We start from the raw sequence: 16135 nt of genomic DNA, 5'->3' as shown, positions 1-16135 counted from the left end.
ACTCCTAAAAAGAATACACCATGGTGGGGAAAAAAGAGCACAACCTTCTTTGAATAGCCTAATGGTAGGATGCTCCCTTAGACTCTGGGAGACCTCCCTTCAAGTCCTGACCCAGCAATTTACATGAGGTCATATTAACTTTTTACTGCTGCTGTACCTACTTTGCCTTAGGGTGACACTAGCGCACACCACCCCCTTGATTTATATAGCACCAAGCCCCATAGGGTCCTGGGGCTCCTCCCTCCACCTGAGTTGTGCACTGAACATGTGGAGGCAGCACATGGAATAGGAACCACACAGAGAGACTTTATTGAAAATAAAACCTTACACCATCTGGAATGGAACCGAAGCATCCCCGGCAGCCAATGTGGATGGGGGAGAAGGAAAGGAATTGGAGATTGAGGGAGGTGAATATTAAGCAGTTAAGAAATTAACAGTCACAATATCCAACATACGCAGACACGTCCAGGAAGGCAACAGTGGCTAGTCAAAGAGACAAGTCAGCTGCCCTGCCACAGTCCATGAGCATTCAGGTGAGATGCTGAATATGGGAGGGAAGGGGAAGAATTGTCAGATGGAAAACAGTTTGCAGAGCTAGCCAGCAGCCAGGGGCCTGCTCCACCAAGCCACTTAGGGGAAGCAGGCCATAAGCCCTGCTGGGCTCCTGTCCCTGTGGTGCCAGCATACAAGCACACATTGCAGAGGAGGTGAAAGCATGCACTGTCCTCGAAGGAGAGCAGCTGCTGCTGACAGGATGGCACCAGGGACAGGGCAGGGGTGACATTTGGCAGCAGTAGGAAGCGTCCATCCAGTCTGTACAGGTGAGGGGGATGTCCTACCAGAGCCTACTTAGCTGTCATCATCTGTACAAACTCTGCAAAGCAAAGGCACAGGGTCAGAGAGCAGGTGACAAGCCTGATTCACCCCACTTCTGTCTTCTCTCAGGGAGAAACCATACCCCCACCCGGGCTGCACTTGGAGGTGCCCTGCTGGGTCTCCCATTCCCGGGAGTTAACAGCATTTGTGACATTTGCAAGTCCCTTCACCAGGCTATGCCTGTCCCAATGCAAGAGTAAGAAAGCAGCACACCCAGGAAGAGAACCCAGGGATCCTGACTCCCAGACCCATCCTACCCACTGCATTGGGGGAGTCCTTAAGGGAGCAAGTGCCCTCTCCAGAGTGGTACTATCCTGAGCAGCAGCCGTGCCCTTTGGACAGTCAGTGCAAGCTGCCCTGTCTCCCTCACCTTCATAGTTGACCTGTCCATCACCATCGATGTCAGCTTCCCGGATCATCTCATCCACCTCCTCATCTGTCAGCTTCTCACCCAGATTGGTCATGACGTGGCGCAGCTCGGCCGCACTGATATACCCATTCCCATCCTGGGGGGCGGGGGCAGGCACCATGTCAGGCAAGGGGGCCATAGGGCTGCCCCCAGTTAGCACAAGCACCACAGGGACCCCACCCTGTCAGCCTCAGCACAGGCCCCGGGGAGGGGAAAGCAGGTAGACCGCACAGGTAGTTGGGGCGGGCCCCCCCCCCCCCCCCCTATCTCAGGTAACTGATGACTCTCCAGCCCCCAACCCAATGTTGAAGGGGGAGGTATCCAGTTGTGAAGCACATGCACACAGGAAGGAATATTGGACTCAGCTGCCCCTGCAGGAAGGAGTTTCACCCCAGCTACTATTTTGGAGCTCCTGGGGAGAAAGGGGAGGCACGCACAGCCACCAGGGATAAGGGGGATGAAGCCCCACTGCCTCACCTTGTCAACACCCGGAAGGCCCTCACGGATCTCCTCTTCGCTGTCTGTATCCTTCATCTTCCTTGCCATCATGGTTAGGAACTCAGGGAAGTCAATGGTGCCATTCCCTTGGGCAGGGGAAGAGGCCATTAGTGCTGGGCCTAACTGACATTGGATTGGGGTGACCTGCACTGCCCCCCCCCCAGCATCCAGTACCCTCCCTTCCACAAATCCAGACACCCAAGTACTGGCAGGAAGCTCGGGGGGAATTCACTGAAACACCCTCTTCCCTCCAATGATGGGCTTGCCTTGAGGGGATTCCTCTTCACTCCCTCTACAGAGATGTGGGGAGCCTAGAAAAACTCCCCAGAGCTCTGTAGTTTGGGCAGGGGACTGGCCTACGACCTTGGGTCAACCCCTGGGTTTAACTCAGGTACAATCACGCCACTGGAACAGGAACAGGCAGCTCTCCATGGGGTCTGCATCACTTTGGGATGCAGAAGTGACAGGCCCTAGGATGAGGCGCTTCTCAGCTCAGTCCGTGAGTGACCTTCAGCTGTGTGAGCAGGGTAGTTAACAGCAGCATCCAAACAGGAGGCACTGGGATTAGGTGCATCACACAGGACACAAGAGGCCTCCTGGGTCATCAAGCCCAGGCCCTGCTATCACAGGCAGACCCATCAAAATCTCAATCAGAAACAGATCAATGTTTCCTCCTATTGGGAGGCTGTTCCAGAAACTCACTCTTAGCTTCAATAGCTCTTTGCCCTCCTTGGAGTTTCCTCTCTAATATATGTACAGAGAGCAACCCCCCACTCTGCAAGCTTCATCTGGCCAAGCAATACAAACCCAGCTCTTTCGGTCTCCTCTCCACTCCCCTGATCAGCCCTAGAAACCCTTCTCTTAGTCCCTAGCCCAGAGCTCATAATCTAAACAAAGAATGGTAGAGAAACTGAGGCACAGAGAAGGAAAAAGAATTCTCCAAGCTCATAGCCAAGAACAGAACACAGGAGTCCTGCCTCCCAGCTCTGATCACTCCCCCCCACACCCCACTACCACCAGTGCAGTGGCTGTATTCCCACCCGTCTCACAGTTCCCTCTCACCATCAGCATCCACCTCATTGATCATGTCCTGCAACTCTGCCTCAGTGGGGTTCTGCCCTAGGGACCTCATGACAGTACCCAGCTCCTTGGTGGTAATGGTGCCATCTCCATCCTTGTCGAAAAGAGAGAAGGCTTCCTTGAATTCTGCCGGGAGAGAGGAGAGGAATCAGTACCCGGGGAGGCCTGCCACAGGTTCCCTTCTCCCTGCAGTGCCCTCACTCCCCCCAGGGCACCTGGGGCCTGACCATATTGTGAAGGACCAGGTCCCCCATATAAGGAGAATTTTGGGGCAGCAGATGAAGGGGTGTCTCACCTGCGATCTGTTCCTCTGTCAGCTGGTCTGCCTGCAAGAGGAGACAGAGAGTTATTGTCTTGACTGTCTGACAGCCTCCCCCCCAGCCATGCCCTATATGCCCCCTGAGCCATCTGCCCCCAACACAGCCTCACCCCCCTCCCACCCAATCTCTCAGGGGAAGAGACTCTGCCCTACACCCCAGACACCCCTGGAGTCCCCATCCCGCCCACTTCCCGCAAGACGCAGCACGGCTGCTGTCTCCAACTGCCCCCCAACTAACCTGCTCCCGACTGGCCAATGGGGAGGGACCCTACTAGCGCCAGTCTGGGGCCTGGACCCCTCTCCCCAGCAGTGCCCCCGCCCCCCCCAACACTCAGGGCCAGGCTCCCCACCCCCCACTGCTCTCATCCGCGCACGCCCCCTGCCGCCCCCCCCTCACCTCCCACCCGCGGCCAGGGAGCCCCAGCAGCCCCCCCCTCACGAGCCCCCCTTCGTGCCATGGCGGCGGCGGGGCTGGTGCTACGACCTCTCAGTTCCCCGTGGTCTCCCGCTCCCTCCGCCCGGGGCCCCCGCCGTGCCGCGCCGCCCAGATCCCGCCGCCCGCAACCAGTCCGAACCAGCAGTGGCCTTCCGTTGCGTTTTGCGCCGAGCCCTTAAAATACCGCCCGCCCGGCACGGCCACGTGACCCATCTGCCCCGAGCCCATTGGCCGGCTCCCACCTGCAATGCGTCAGGGAGGCCGCTTAAAAGGGGAAGGCGCCGGCGGGGCCGGCGTTGGGCCGACAGGAAGGGGCCAGGGTGGGTTAAAGAGGACGGGCACTGAAGAGCAGGTGGATTTAAAGGCGAGGTGGCATGTTAAAGGGGAAGGTGTAAAGTGCCCATAGGAACCTGTGGGGGTCTCACCACCCTGAAACACTAGCTCCCAGCATTGCCCAGTGCCACTGCCTCCTCTGCCAAGCGCCTGGCGCTGGGGGGCAGTCCTTGACGGGGGGCCCCAGCATACACCCTCACTCCTTCCCAAAAAAGCAGTTGCCCAGGCAGGACGCCAGGGGGGCCTGGCACAACCCCAGGAGATGGAATCACCCCCCTTTTCACACCCAGGGCTGCCAGCTCAGCTGCTCCTCCGCTCCTGCAAAGGGAGCAATCCAAGATAGGTTGCCACACTTACGGTACAGCCAAGGTTGGCAGAACCCATCCCCACTAACAAACAGCACCAGGCAGCAGCCCCACACTAGGCAGATTGCTCCAGGGCAGCACCCAGACCCATGAATTTCAGAGTCCAGAGATCTGCCCCCTAGCTACTGGGGGGGATCACTGGGGGGGGGAGGGGAGGGAAGTGGTCCTCCCCCTGCACGTAGGAACCTGGGGCTATAGAAGAGATAGCCAGTGAGGATGAAGGGCAGGGGGTCCTCATCTCCCCCCACACCTTAAGGCATGATGCAGCCATGGGGAAAACAAGGAGGCAGTGGGGCACTTGAAGCATAGGAGGCAAGTGCCAGGGCCACACTAAAGGAAGAGACAGCCCATATCACTAAGCAGAGCCTTTTATTATTTCCATGCTGATCCCAGCAGCACTCAGGAGGAGCCCAGCACAAAGCCATCCATCCCCCACCCAAACATCTGTCCCATTTTACACACAGCACTGGCCCCTACAATGTGGGGGAGGGGGGAGAGGAGGGAGAGAGAGACACACAGACAGACCAACCAACCCTTGGTCCTGCTCAGTCATCCCCACCTATCCCATCATACGGGACACCCAAAGGGGGAAGGGGGATGACAGCAGGGCAGGGCCAGCTCCTCAGGAGCTGGAATGACTTTGTGGAAGGGTGAAGCTGCAGCCAGTGGGGCCTGAACCCTTTGGTCCCTAAATCTAGTTGCTCCCCCACCATGGGGAAACATGCCATAGAGCCCAGTCCTCACCCCAGCTCAGATTTCTCATAGCATCCTTGAGGATGGTGCCAAAGTGAGGCTAGCAGGAATTGGGGCACACTGAGCACCAGCCCCCTCCCCAGCCAGCCCTGTGGGGTGTATCAGGACAGACATCTAGGACTTAGCAGAGCAGAACCTAGGGGCCTTCTTTACCTTATGGCTCCAGCTCCCCCCCTCCTGCCCCAGGCCTCAGTGCTGCCCCTGGGGGTGTTAGTAGGACTCACATGAGCAATACCCCTCCCTGGAACATGGGAGGCCCTGGCCTGCAGGGGCGACCCCCTCCCCTAGGCTACATAGGGAAAATGCAGCAGCAACCCCTCGGAGGACTCCAATGTCAGGTCCTTCAGGGCCAGCTGCCCCTTCTGGCGCTGGGGGTCAGTGCTGAGTTCCACAGTGGCCTCAGGAGGCAGGAGAGAGTGGGAGATGGTGACAGTGCTGCGGGTGCCAGCAAAGTTGAGGACCACCAGGAAGCGTTTGTTCTGGTCCCAGCTGCGCAGGTAGACACAGACATCTGGCACCAGCCTGGGCAGCATCATGAACTCCCCATGCAGCAGTGAGCGCTCCTTGACCCGCAGTTCGCTCAGGTGCCGGAACAGGGAGAGCAGTGAGGAGCTGTCCCCACTCTGTGCCTGGGTAGGGAAACATGGGTTAGTGCAAGGGTTCTCAAAATAAAATTTTGTGGCCTCAGAGAGCAGCCACCAACTCTTGCAGGTGGCTGCTCTGTCAATTTTTCCTAAAATATGTAATTAACTTTAGAAAAAACAAATACATATGCACAAACAAATGACAGTGATTTGGACATGTCTATGTAGGGTGTTTTTGCAGACTCAAAAATACAAATAATGTTCAGTTGTGTCTATTCTTTACTAAACCTAAACAAAACAGAAACACAAATAAAGGGGTTTGGCACATTCTTTTGATTGCTGAGCTAGCAAGTCTACTGCTGTGAAAAATGACACTTGTATGTTTGTTAATATTACTTTTCACAGAAGACTTACTCAGCTCCCAGGAAGCCCGAGAACAAATTAAGCCCTAGATAGGGTCTGGGGGAGGTGGTGGGGGACAGAGCCTAACGCTGCACAGCCGGGGGCTAGGGCCTGCCATTGTGCAGCTGGACACCAGAGAAGGCAGCAGGGGGCCAAAGGCAATGGGGGATGGGTAGACCCAAGGTCAGAGCCTGAAGTCCTGCCCCCACCCCCCAATGGCTGGAGCTTGGGGACCCATGACCAGAGGACAGAGCCTACCACTGTGCAGCTGGAGCCAGTTGCCTGCCACCTCAGGGCTGAAGCCAGACCCTCTCCATCCCCAGAAGGTGGGAAACTCAGCTCAGTGGCTGCCTGCTCCTCCAGCATGTGTCTCCTCAGAGTGGGATAGGGTCCAAACCCTGCTGGTGGCCCAAGAGGAGTCGCTGCTGCTCTGTCTGCCCCCCCCCAAAACAACAACACTGCCCAGGAGGCTGTGGCCGCAAGAAAAGCCCCTGGTGGCCAAAGTGGCAGCATTTGAAAAATGCTGGGTTAGTGCGAGGCAGACAATGCCCTCCCCCAGCTCTGCCCCATCTAAGCACACCCTCACACCACCCATGTTCCTCCCCAAAGCTCTGCCTGCACTCCTGCCCTCACCTCCACAGTGATGTTGCTGCCGCTCCTGTCCCCATCTTGAGGGGACAACTTTGAGGAGAAGCCAAAGTTGGCCGAATTATTCCACTGCATGCGGGATACGCCGGACTGGGGAAGTGACGGACATGGTTACAGGGAGTTGCACAGCTGGCTGCCCATCCCTTCTTGCACCAACCCACCCCACCCCAGAGCTGAACAAACTTCCCCATCCCCTCCCCCATCTGCACCAGCACCTTTGGGGACTTCACTCCCCCCACCCCATCACCTTAACTAACCCTCCCAGGCCTCCCCCCCACACCTCCTCCAAAGGGATCCCCCAGCCCCACACTGCCCCTACCTGTCCGGGCAGCTCCTGCAGCCCGATTTCATCCCCATAATTGGTGAACGGTGTCCCTGGCAGCGTGAAAAGTAGCATGTGATAGAGCCGCAGCAACCGCTCCTTCACAAGAGAGGCCATGTGCCCCGTCCGTGGGCCCCCCACCTGCAGAGACAGCAGAGATGCAGTGTCAGCATGTCAGCACAGGGAGTGGGAGGTGGACTTATCCCCAGCTCTGGGAGGGGATGGGGGCTAGTGGTCACATCCCTGGCCTATCCTTCTTGAGCAACCAACACAGAACAGACTCACACGCTTTGTGGCACACATCTGTTGGGGCTCAGCTCCTGCCCTTTCTCCAAAAGGGAGCCCACTCTGAGCACTGGGAGCTATGATACAGATGTGGGGGCTTAGCATGGGGATCCTGTGGGGTAGGGGTGGGGTGAGGTGAGGTGGGTCCATGCCCCTACTCCAATTTCAAGAGCTGGGGAAACAGAGTGGGGTGTGGGAGGGAGGGCAGCACTCACACTCCAGCTGGGCCACTTCTCTCCAGCAGCCTGGATGTACGCTCTGATCGCGTTTTCCACCTTCTCCCCAGTGGGCTCCAACTCCAGCCCCAGCCGATATGGGCTGACCAGAAGGTCAGCACTGGTCTCGTTCAGCGGGAAGAAAATCTGCCGGGAATCCTGCTGGCCCGTCCAAGCAATCAGCACCCTGGGGAGAAGGAAGTCAGGGTACGGTGAGCGCCAGGGTCAGTAGTGAGGTGCTAGGAATGGGAAGTCGGGTGTGGGAGGCAGAGGTGGGGCAGGGTGCAGAGTCTGAAGATGGATAGGAATTTTCTAGAGGGTGGGAGGACATGGGGGAGATATGGGTGCTTGAGGGGGGGTTGGCACCAGGAGAGCGGAGAGGTGTCCAAGGGAGGGCGCCTGGAAGGTGGGCCTATTCAAGAGGGCGGGCATCCCAGGGGGGCAGCCAGTCAACCACCATCGCAAAAGGGTCAGAACCATTTGGTGGGGGCTTGGCACCCACCTGGCATTGCCATCAGAACTGTACTGGCTGGTGAGGTTCTTCCACTCCACCAGAAGTGGAGAGTCCTGGAGGAGAAAAAGACCTGTAAGACAGTCAACCCCCATATTACCTCCCACCCCAACACCCTACAACCCTCACCCCCAACACACAGACAAGCCAGTCACTTACGCTGAGCTGCTCCACTCCCTCCATTTGTATCCCTGCCACGCCAAGCTCCAGCCAGAACTTCAGTGCTGCCTGCCCAGAGAGGGTGTGTATCAAGCATCAGCACCTAGCATGCCCCACAGCCACCAGCCCAGCATCTTCCCACCAACTGACAATCCCCAGCCCCCAACACCAGTGTAGCCAACACCTCCTCCCTGCAGGTCTCCATATCCCTAGCCCCTCTGCATGAGACACCCAGACAGTGGTCCCAGCTGCTTCCCCCAAAATAGTGAGGATTCAGGGGAAGTGGCAAACCAGGCCCAGACAGATCCCCATGGAGGATCTGAGAGACAGCAGGACACCCTCTCCCCCAGAACATAGCCTTAAGGTTAGATTGCCTGCTCCCTAGGATGGCTCCCATTGGAGCACACCCTCACCTTCATTTTAGACTGGAAATCACTGTTGTGGGGGGTCTCCAGGCTGAACCAGGACATCTGGCCACGGTAATTGGGGGTCAGGTCCAGGATGACCTTGAGACCTAGGGAGAAAGGGAGGTCAGGTATACATCCTGGGGCAGGGAGAGCTCGCCTCCCCAAACACCCCATATCCCATTCCCCACCACCCATCCTGGGGCCAGATCAGGTCCAGCATCCCCAGAGGAAAAGGCCCCATATGGAGACATTTTCTTACTCTTCTTCTTGGCGGCCTCCAGCAGCTTGGCAACAGTCCCCTTGGTGCCGAGCTGGGGGTCCACTGTCAGCAGGTCCGTGCTAGTCAGGTTGTCAGGGGTGTTAACATGTATGGGCCCAATTACCAGCCCCTTCACCTTCAGGGAGCTCAGGTAATCCATGCGCTGCTCCACCCCTGGGAGGAGAGCAGACAAGGGGGGGAGGGATCAGAGGTTGGCAGCTCCCCCAGTCCCACATAATCCCCTCCCCCTCCCAGGCAAAGGCTGTCTCCATAGCCCCTGCCTCTTGCCCACATTACCCCTCCCCCTCAGATGAAGGATATTCCCCCAATCCCCTTTCCTCCCCTTTCCCAGAAAGAAACCTTTAGCCCAGCCAATCCCCCCAGTTCACATTTCCCTCCATGCATTATGGGACCTTTAACCCCAGCAGCTCCCCACCCCATCTCAGGACCTTTAACCCCAGCTCCCTTCCCCTCTCCCCGGACTTTTAACCCCAACTCCCTTCTCCTCTCCCCCTCCCACCCATGGGACCTTAACCCCAGCTTTCCTCCCCCGCCCTTCACTCAGCTTCCTTCCCCCCCAAAAACAGCTGAGTCAGCTCAGGCTGAGCTGACGTCAAAGCTGATGAAACAAAGCCCACTGGTTACTGCTGCCAACCGGCTAGAACCGGCTGGGAGCAACTCGCCAACCCCCCTCACCCCTCCCAAGCCGGGCGGGCAGCCAGCACCCGGCTGCCAGTCACCTGCTTGTGCTAGGAGCACACGGGGGACAGATTGTATGGGACATCCTGTCCTGGCGGGCGGGGAAGCATTCCCACCCCCATAAGCCCTCCCAGATAGGGAGAGCTGGGAGAGGGGGTCACCCCAGCAACACCTGGGCTCCAGTTTGTGCCAAGGCAACCAAACCCCAATATTCAACCGGATTTCCTGCCACCCCCCAGCAGCTACCCCCATCACTACCCCAAACCTCTCTCCTTTCCCACCCATAACACCCTCTTCTCCCAGCACACCAGTGTCCTCCCATCCCAACCCCCTCCTGGTTTAATTACCAGCTCTGGGAAGGAAGTGGGGTCTACTGGGTTATGCGGGGGATGGAGGGGAAAGCTGGAGGAAGAAATGGCCAGGACTCCTGGGTTCTGTCCCCAGCTTAAAGGGGAGTGGGGTCTAGTTGGTTGGGGGGCTGAGAGTCAGGACTCACCTGCTAAGTCCCCAACTCCATCGCCATTCGAGTCCTGGAAGGCCTCCAGTGCCTGGATGCGGTAAATGCCCCCCTTGTGCCACCACTCCTGGGGAGGCAGCTCCTTGCAGCGGGGAGCCTGGACGATGATGATGATGGCCCCCGCCAGCATGCCCAGCCAACCCAGCCAGAAGAGGATGAGCAGGGCCCAGCGGGTGCGCACCCACCCTGGAGTGCCCGCTACCTGCAGCAGCTCCTCCTTGGAGAGCCCCGTGAACTTGGTGCCAGCATCCACCTCGCCATCCTCCTTGGGCACCTTCACCATCCCGTTCTTCTCGCCCAGGGTGCCCGAGGCCGGGGAGGAGGGAGAGCCCGTCATGGGCTGCTTCTCTGGCTCCATTTCGTTCAATTCCACCTCCTTCATGTCCACCTCTGTGTCCTGGCTCATGATGCCTGGCCAGATGCCACCAGGTATCGCTAGGCCCTGCGGTTAGGGGAGAGACGCAGAGCTATGTGCCCCGGGCAGAGCACTCTCCGCCACCTGGCCCCTGAGCAGAGCGCCCACAACCTTGGCACAGAGCCCTCCCCACAGGCACAGATTCCCCCCCACCTGCCTGAGCCCCCTTTCTTAGCCCTGTGCCGGGACTCAGCCGCAGACATGCTGCCTTCTCACCTCGTGCCCCCCTGCTCGCCCCCTCCCCACAGCCCCGTGCGCGCTGGTAGGTAGCCAGCCCGTGCGCCTAGGGCGCAGCGCTAGAACACGCCGTCCCCACGCACCCAGCACACCACGGCGGATCATACCTAACGCACCTGATTGACTCCTCTGACTATGAGACAGGCGTTCCGCCTTAGCCGGCACTGATATATCCCGATCGGACTCCAACTCCGCCTCCGAGACCCGCCCCTCGCCTGATTTAAGGTGGAGACAGTTAATTACTGCGTGTTATCATGAATTAACGGCCTGGAGACGTGGAGAGGATCCTGCTTGTTGCAGAGTTGGGGGGAGGGGGATTATGGAAAATTAGGGGCTATGGAGAGAGCAGTGCCCAAAGGGGTGAGGGGTCTGAACCTGCTACAAGACCCTAGATGGCAGAGGATAGGACAACAAGGGGTTACCACTCCATAGGAAGTTTGGGGATGAGATGAGAATGGAAGAGTTTCCAACTGGGGATAAAGAGAATGTAAGAGAGCGATTTTGGATTGGGTGGTTCCCTATGGGGTGTGTGTGTAACTTGGCTTGAAGAGAATAGGCTCATGGGGGTGTCTAATGGTTAAAGCTGTAGGGCTGGGTGTCAGGACACCACTTTACCACCAGCATTCTATCCCCTACTCTGGCAGGAGTGGAATCTAGTGGTTAAAGCAAGGGAGTGGAGGCAGGATTCTGGGGGTCTAATCCCAGCTCCACTGACTCACTGTATGTGGCTGGACAAGTCCTTTTCCTTCAGCGTGCCTCAGTTTCCTTGTCTACTCTTGACTTAGTCTGTCCCTTGAAGCTGAGCCTTCTTGCTGAGAAAGAACCCTGTCTCACAGGGATGGGAAGGGGACAGAGATCAGTGTCTGGGAAACCTTGTACATCAAAGGCCAGGAACCCGAGGAGCAGGGGAGGGATCACAATTGGGAACCCTAAGGGGGAAGGGTTCCCAGACCTTGGGAGACAGGCCAGTCCTCACTTACAGACAGCCCCCCAACCTGAAGCAAATACTCACCAGCAACTACACACCACACCACAGAAACACTAACCCAGGAACCAATCCTTGTAGCAAATCTTGTTGCCTACTTTGTCCCCATATATACTCTAGCGACACCATCAGAGGACCCAGCCACATCAGCCACACCATCAAAGGCTCATTCACCTGCACGTCTACTAATGTTATATATGCCATCATGTGCCAGCAATGCCCCTCTGCCATGTACATTGACCAAACCGGACAGTCCCTACGTAAAAGAATAAACGGACACAAATCGAACATCAGGAATGGTAACATACAAAAGCTGGTGGGAGAACACTTCAATCTTCATGGACATTCTATAACAGATTTGAATGTAGCTATACTTGAACAAAAAAAATTCAGAAACAGACTTCAAAGAGAAACAGCAGAACTAAAAGTCATTTGCAAATTTAACACCATTAATTTGGTCTTGAATAGGGACTGGGAGTGGCTGGCTCATTACAGAAGCAGCTTTGCCTCTCCTGGAATTGACACCTCCTCATCTATTGTTGGGAATGGACTACATCCACCCTGATCGAATTGGCCCCGTCAACACTGGTTCTCCACTTGTGAAGTAACTCCCTTCTCTTCATGTGTCAATACAGTACATTTATGTCTGCATCTGTAATTTTCACTCCATGCATCTGAAGAAGTGGGGTTTTTACTCACTAACACTTATGGTCAAATAAATCTGTTAGTCTTTGAGGTGCCACAGGGCTCCTTGTTGTTGCTAATGGGGAAGGATAGATCAAAGGCTAGGAAGTGGTGGGGACTGGGATCAGAGTCTGAGAACGCCATGGGGGGGATCCCACAATCAAAGGCTGGAAATCCAGCCCCTTCCCTCCGGCCCTGGCAATCACAAGAAACACTTGATTGTTCCTTGTTTCAGTTCTGTCACCAGTGAGGGAGCTCTGTGTTGGAAAACCATCCTCCCGCCCACACACAAGGGCCTAAGGGCTTCTTGAAGGGGCTGCAGCAGCCCATCTCATTTTCTGATCCTCCTGAGAAGCCCCAAGCTCTGAATGGCCCCATGCACTGTTGAGAATATGTGACCAAATCCCCCACCCCAACCCTGGGTAAGGGGGGGCAATCTGGGGGAGATGCACTCCTTTACCCCTCCCCCAAGCTAACCAGCCTCCTCCCCAAGTAACCTCTCAGAGGCCAATGACCCCTAGTGCTCCCCGCTAACCTCCCAGTGCCACCCCAGGTAATCCTACGCCCTACCCAGCTAACGCCACAAAAGGTTGAATACAGATCTGCTCTTACCTGTGGGCTTCCCACCCACCAGCATATACTCCCAACTGCCTCCTGGTCCTGAAACACCCTACATGGAATCTAGTTGTCAGTTGAATCTGAATGGCACTGGGCAAGGCTTCTGGGGCTGATCTGACCATGGAGACAGTTTGCCCCTGTCTCCCCACAGAAAGGGTCTCCCCAAAACACACACTGGGCAGGGGTGTTAGTGGGGAGCTTGCCAGGCCACTACTCTGTGCTGGGCACCCATAGAAGCCTCTGTATTTGGCAGCTGGCACCAAACTGCCCCCCACTCTAGCACTGAACTTTCCCCAGGGGTGGAACAGGAGTAGGTTTGAGCCCCAGTGCCAGAGCTGAGGCGCTGATCCCCACATACCTGGAGCTCCAGCTCTGTCACCCTAAGCAGGAATGCCTGACTCAGCAAAACAGACCTGGAGCCACGCCCACAAAACGTGGCCTATAGCCAGGCAAGGGCTGTAAACAAGTGCCAGTCACACAAGCTGTAACCAGAGACCAGTGCATCTACCTCCTTCCATGGGCAATCTCCCTGACCTGACCAGCCCCCTGCCTCTCTCAGCACCCCCTCAGCCTCCACACACTATGTATATACCCCCTCATTTACCCCCACACTTGTGCCCCCTGGTCTCACCCCACTCTATGCCCCCCCTTTTCTGCCATATTATGTGCTACCTGGCCTCCCCCATGCTGTATGTGCCCCCCAACATCTCCCACATTGTGCACACACCCCTTTGATGCTGCCACTCTGGCCTCCTCCATGCTGTACACACACACTTAGCCCTTGCTCCCCATCTCCTCCCCCACCATGCAACCCCCACTACCACCTATGCCCCTTATCCTGCCATGTGCACACACCTCAACACACACACAGTCAAAACTGGAGAAGGCTCCCTTATTATCATGTTGGGGCTTGAATTCTCCTGAAGCCTAGGGCATGGGAGGGACAGGGAGGAAAACAGCAGGCGCCAAGTTGCTGCTCCAGAGCCACAAATGGATCCCACATGCTTCTTGCCCCATGTTGCCAGCCAGTCAGGATGGTGCCAGGAATGGGAGAATTCACAGCCCCAGGGAATGTCTGGGCCCTAGCAGAATCCTGGGATTCCAGCTCAGCCATCTTGGGAGAAGAATTACACAAAATGGCTGCCAGCAGTCTTTTTGTACCATTCCCGCCTTGGCAGCCATCTTTGTGTTTCCATCCATCCCCCAATAGGGTGACCAAACAGCAAATGTGAAATATCGGGATGGGGGTGGGGGGATAATAGGAATCTATATAAGAAAAAGACCCCAAAATCAGGACCGTCCCTATAAAATTGGGACATCTGATCACCTTACCCCCCAATAGCCATTGCATCCTGTCGGGCAGCCATCTTTGTGTCTCCCCTGTCAGCAGCCCTCATCCTCCCTGGCAGCCATCATTGTGCCAATCTCTCCTGGCAGTCATCTCTGTGTTATCACCCCGACAGCCATCACCCCTTGCCCGGCAGTCATCTTTGTTTTGGCATCTTAGTGCTGCCCCCTGGGCCTGCGATGACTGAGAAAGGGGCACCCCCCACTCCTACGCCAACCAGTGCCAGGGTTGCGCTGTAGGGCAGCATCATGATTGGGTGTCATTTCCTAAGAGGCCAGGCCTGGAGGCTACAGGCAGAGCTAAGGGGGCACCTTCCCTGCGTGGGTCTTTGGGCTGGGGCAGAAGAAGCAGGCTCCATGGAAGCCCCAGCTCTGCTGACCTCAGCCCTTAGGTGAGCTGCCCTGCTCAGACGAAGTGAAGGGGATCCATCCCCGTGACACACTGCATTTCCTCAGGGAGTCAGGGCTGGGGAGCCAGGACTGCAGAACCCTCAGCTTGGGGTTATGGGAGGCTCTTACGGGTCCTGCCCTAACTTGGGGGTTTCAGCCTGAATGACTAGAGTCTGTTCAGCCCCCCACCCCCCCACACTCCCCTTATTCCCAGTGCTCCAGCTTCTACTGCCAAGCTCCAGAATATCCCAGTGTACACTGATTCCCCAGTTCCCCCATACATCCAGCCTTCAGTGACCCCCACTGCCCATCCCAGCCACCAGTGACCTCCACTGTTCCACTCCCAGTATCCCTGCATCACCCAGCCTCTGGTGTTCCCCGTCATCCTTTGCAGCCCTTGCTGATAGCACCCCCAGTGCCTACAGTATCTAGCCCCTATTGCCCCTCCAGCCCCATTGGTCCCCATGTCCCTCTTCACCCATCGGTACCCCATCAATCCCCAGTCTTCCCCTCACCAGCCCCCAGTCTCCTCTACTGACCCTCTCTCCACCTATTGCCCCTCCTCCAACCCTGTTTATCCCACAGATCATGCCTGCTCCTGGCAGAAGCCTCTTCCCCCAGTTGTTGCTGCTGCTCGAACAGGAGTTGTTTGGGGTTATTAATGAGGCCAGTTCCAGCCCTGGGCTCCTGCCAGGCCAGTTCAAGGGGAAGGGAGGGGCTCAGCTGTTTGTTGTTGTAGCATGTTTTGCAGCTGGAGTGTCCTTTCTGTGCCCTGCTGGAGAGACGCAGATAGAATTCCCTACACCCGACCTGCTCAGCCTTTTTCTCCTAGAGCCTAGGTTCTACACCCCCCTCCAGCCTAACTCCCCCAATTTCCCCCTGTCCAGCCTAGGCCTTGCCCAACCCAGAACCCCACCTAGACTCACAATAACCCAGCCTCAGACCTCCAGGTCCACCTCCAGCCCTGGTCCCCTCCACCAGCCCTATGTCGTGTCCCCCTCCTCTGGCCCAGACAGATTTCCCCCTCCACACACAGTTCACACCCCTAACCCAGATCCAGGAAAATGCAGAGCCCCAAAACCTCATGTAAATGACCCATACGGTGCAGGAAAGAGGGGTGAATTTAGGGAAGGCCATGCCCTGCTCCCCGCCATCTCTTCCCCTCAAATTCTGCAGCTGGGCACTGAGGGATGGGATGGTTCAGGAACCCCCTGCCTTGCCAAGAGACAGGGAGTTCTAGGAATCAGAGGAAGGAGTGGGGAGCCCAGGAGTCCCTTCTCCCCCTCTGCCTGGCTGGGCTCCAAGGAAGGGATGTAAACAAGGCTATAATCATAGGGAGCATGGCTGGGAGCAAGCCATCCAGGGCTAGGGCCATCCCTACA

The 16135-nt window shown here is 56.9% G+C and overlaps 2 protein-coding genes across 5 annotated transcripts; both read right to left on the bottom strand.

Moving 5' to 3' along the window:
- Positions 1-286: 286 nt before the first annotated feature.
- On the bottom strand, positions 287-3798 carry LOC119859452 (calmodulin-1-like). The gene is made up of 6 exons (XM_038411612.2): positions 3638-3798; positions 3159-3189; positions 2846-2989; positions 1763-1869; positions 1247-1382; positions 287-874 (listed from the first exon to the last, which is right to left on the bottom strand). The coding sequence occupies exons 1-6, from the start codon at positions 3638-3640 to the stop codon at positions 846-848; spliced, it is 450 nt and encodes a 149-aa protein (XP_038267540.1). The 5' UTR covers positions 3641-3798; the 3' UTR covers positions 287-845.
- An 870-nt stretch (positions 3799-4668) lies between these two features.
- Positions 4669-15395, bottom strand: SLC3A2 (solute carrier family 3 member 2). 4 transcript variants are annotated; one of them, XM_043518122.1, is made up of 11 exons: positions 15341-15395; positions 10846-10944; positions 10057-10519; positions 8862-9035; positions 8609-8709; positions 8196-8264; positions 8028-8092; positions 7526-7712; positions 7023-7166; positions 6689-6793; positions 4669-5698 (listed from the first exon to the last, which is right to left on the bottom strand). In XM_043518122.1, the coding sequence occupies exons 1-11, from the start codon at positions 15341-15343 to the stop codon at positions 5354-5356; spliced, it is 1755 nt and encodes a 584-aa protein (XP_043374057.1). In that variant the 5' UTR covers positions 15344-15395; the 3' UTR covers positions 4669-5353. The 4 variants fall into 4 exon arrangements, with proteins under 4 accessions (XP_043374057.1, XP_043374058.1, XP_043374059.1 ...); XM_043518123.1 differs by lacking the exon at positions 15341-15395 and adding an exon at positions 13375-13575; XM_043518124.1 differs by lacking the exons at positions 10846-10944; positions 15341-15395 and adding an exon at positions 13375-13576.
- Positions 15396-16135: the final 740 nt, after the last annotated feature.

The sequence above is a fragment of the Dermochelys coriacea genome, chromosome 7, assembly GCF_009764565.3.
Source record: "Dermochelys coriacea isolate rDerCor1 chromosome 7, rDerCor1.pri.v4, whole genome shotgun sequence".
In the NCBI taxonomy this organism is placed as follows: Eukaryota; Metazoa; Chordata; order Testudines; family Dermochelyidae; genus Dermochelys; species Dermochelys coriacea.
This window is presented reverse-complemented; position numbering and strand designations above follow the sequence as displayed.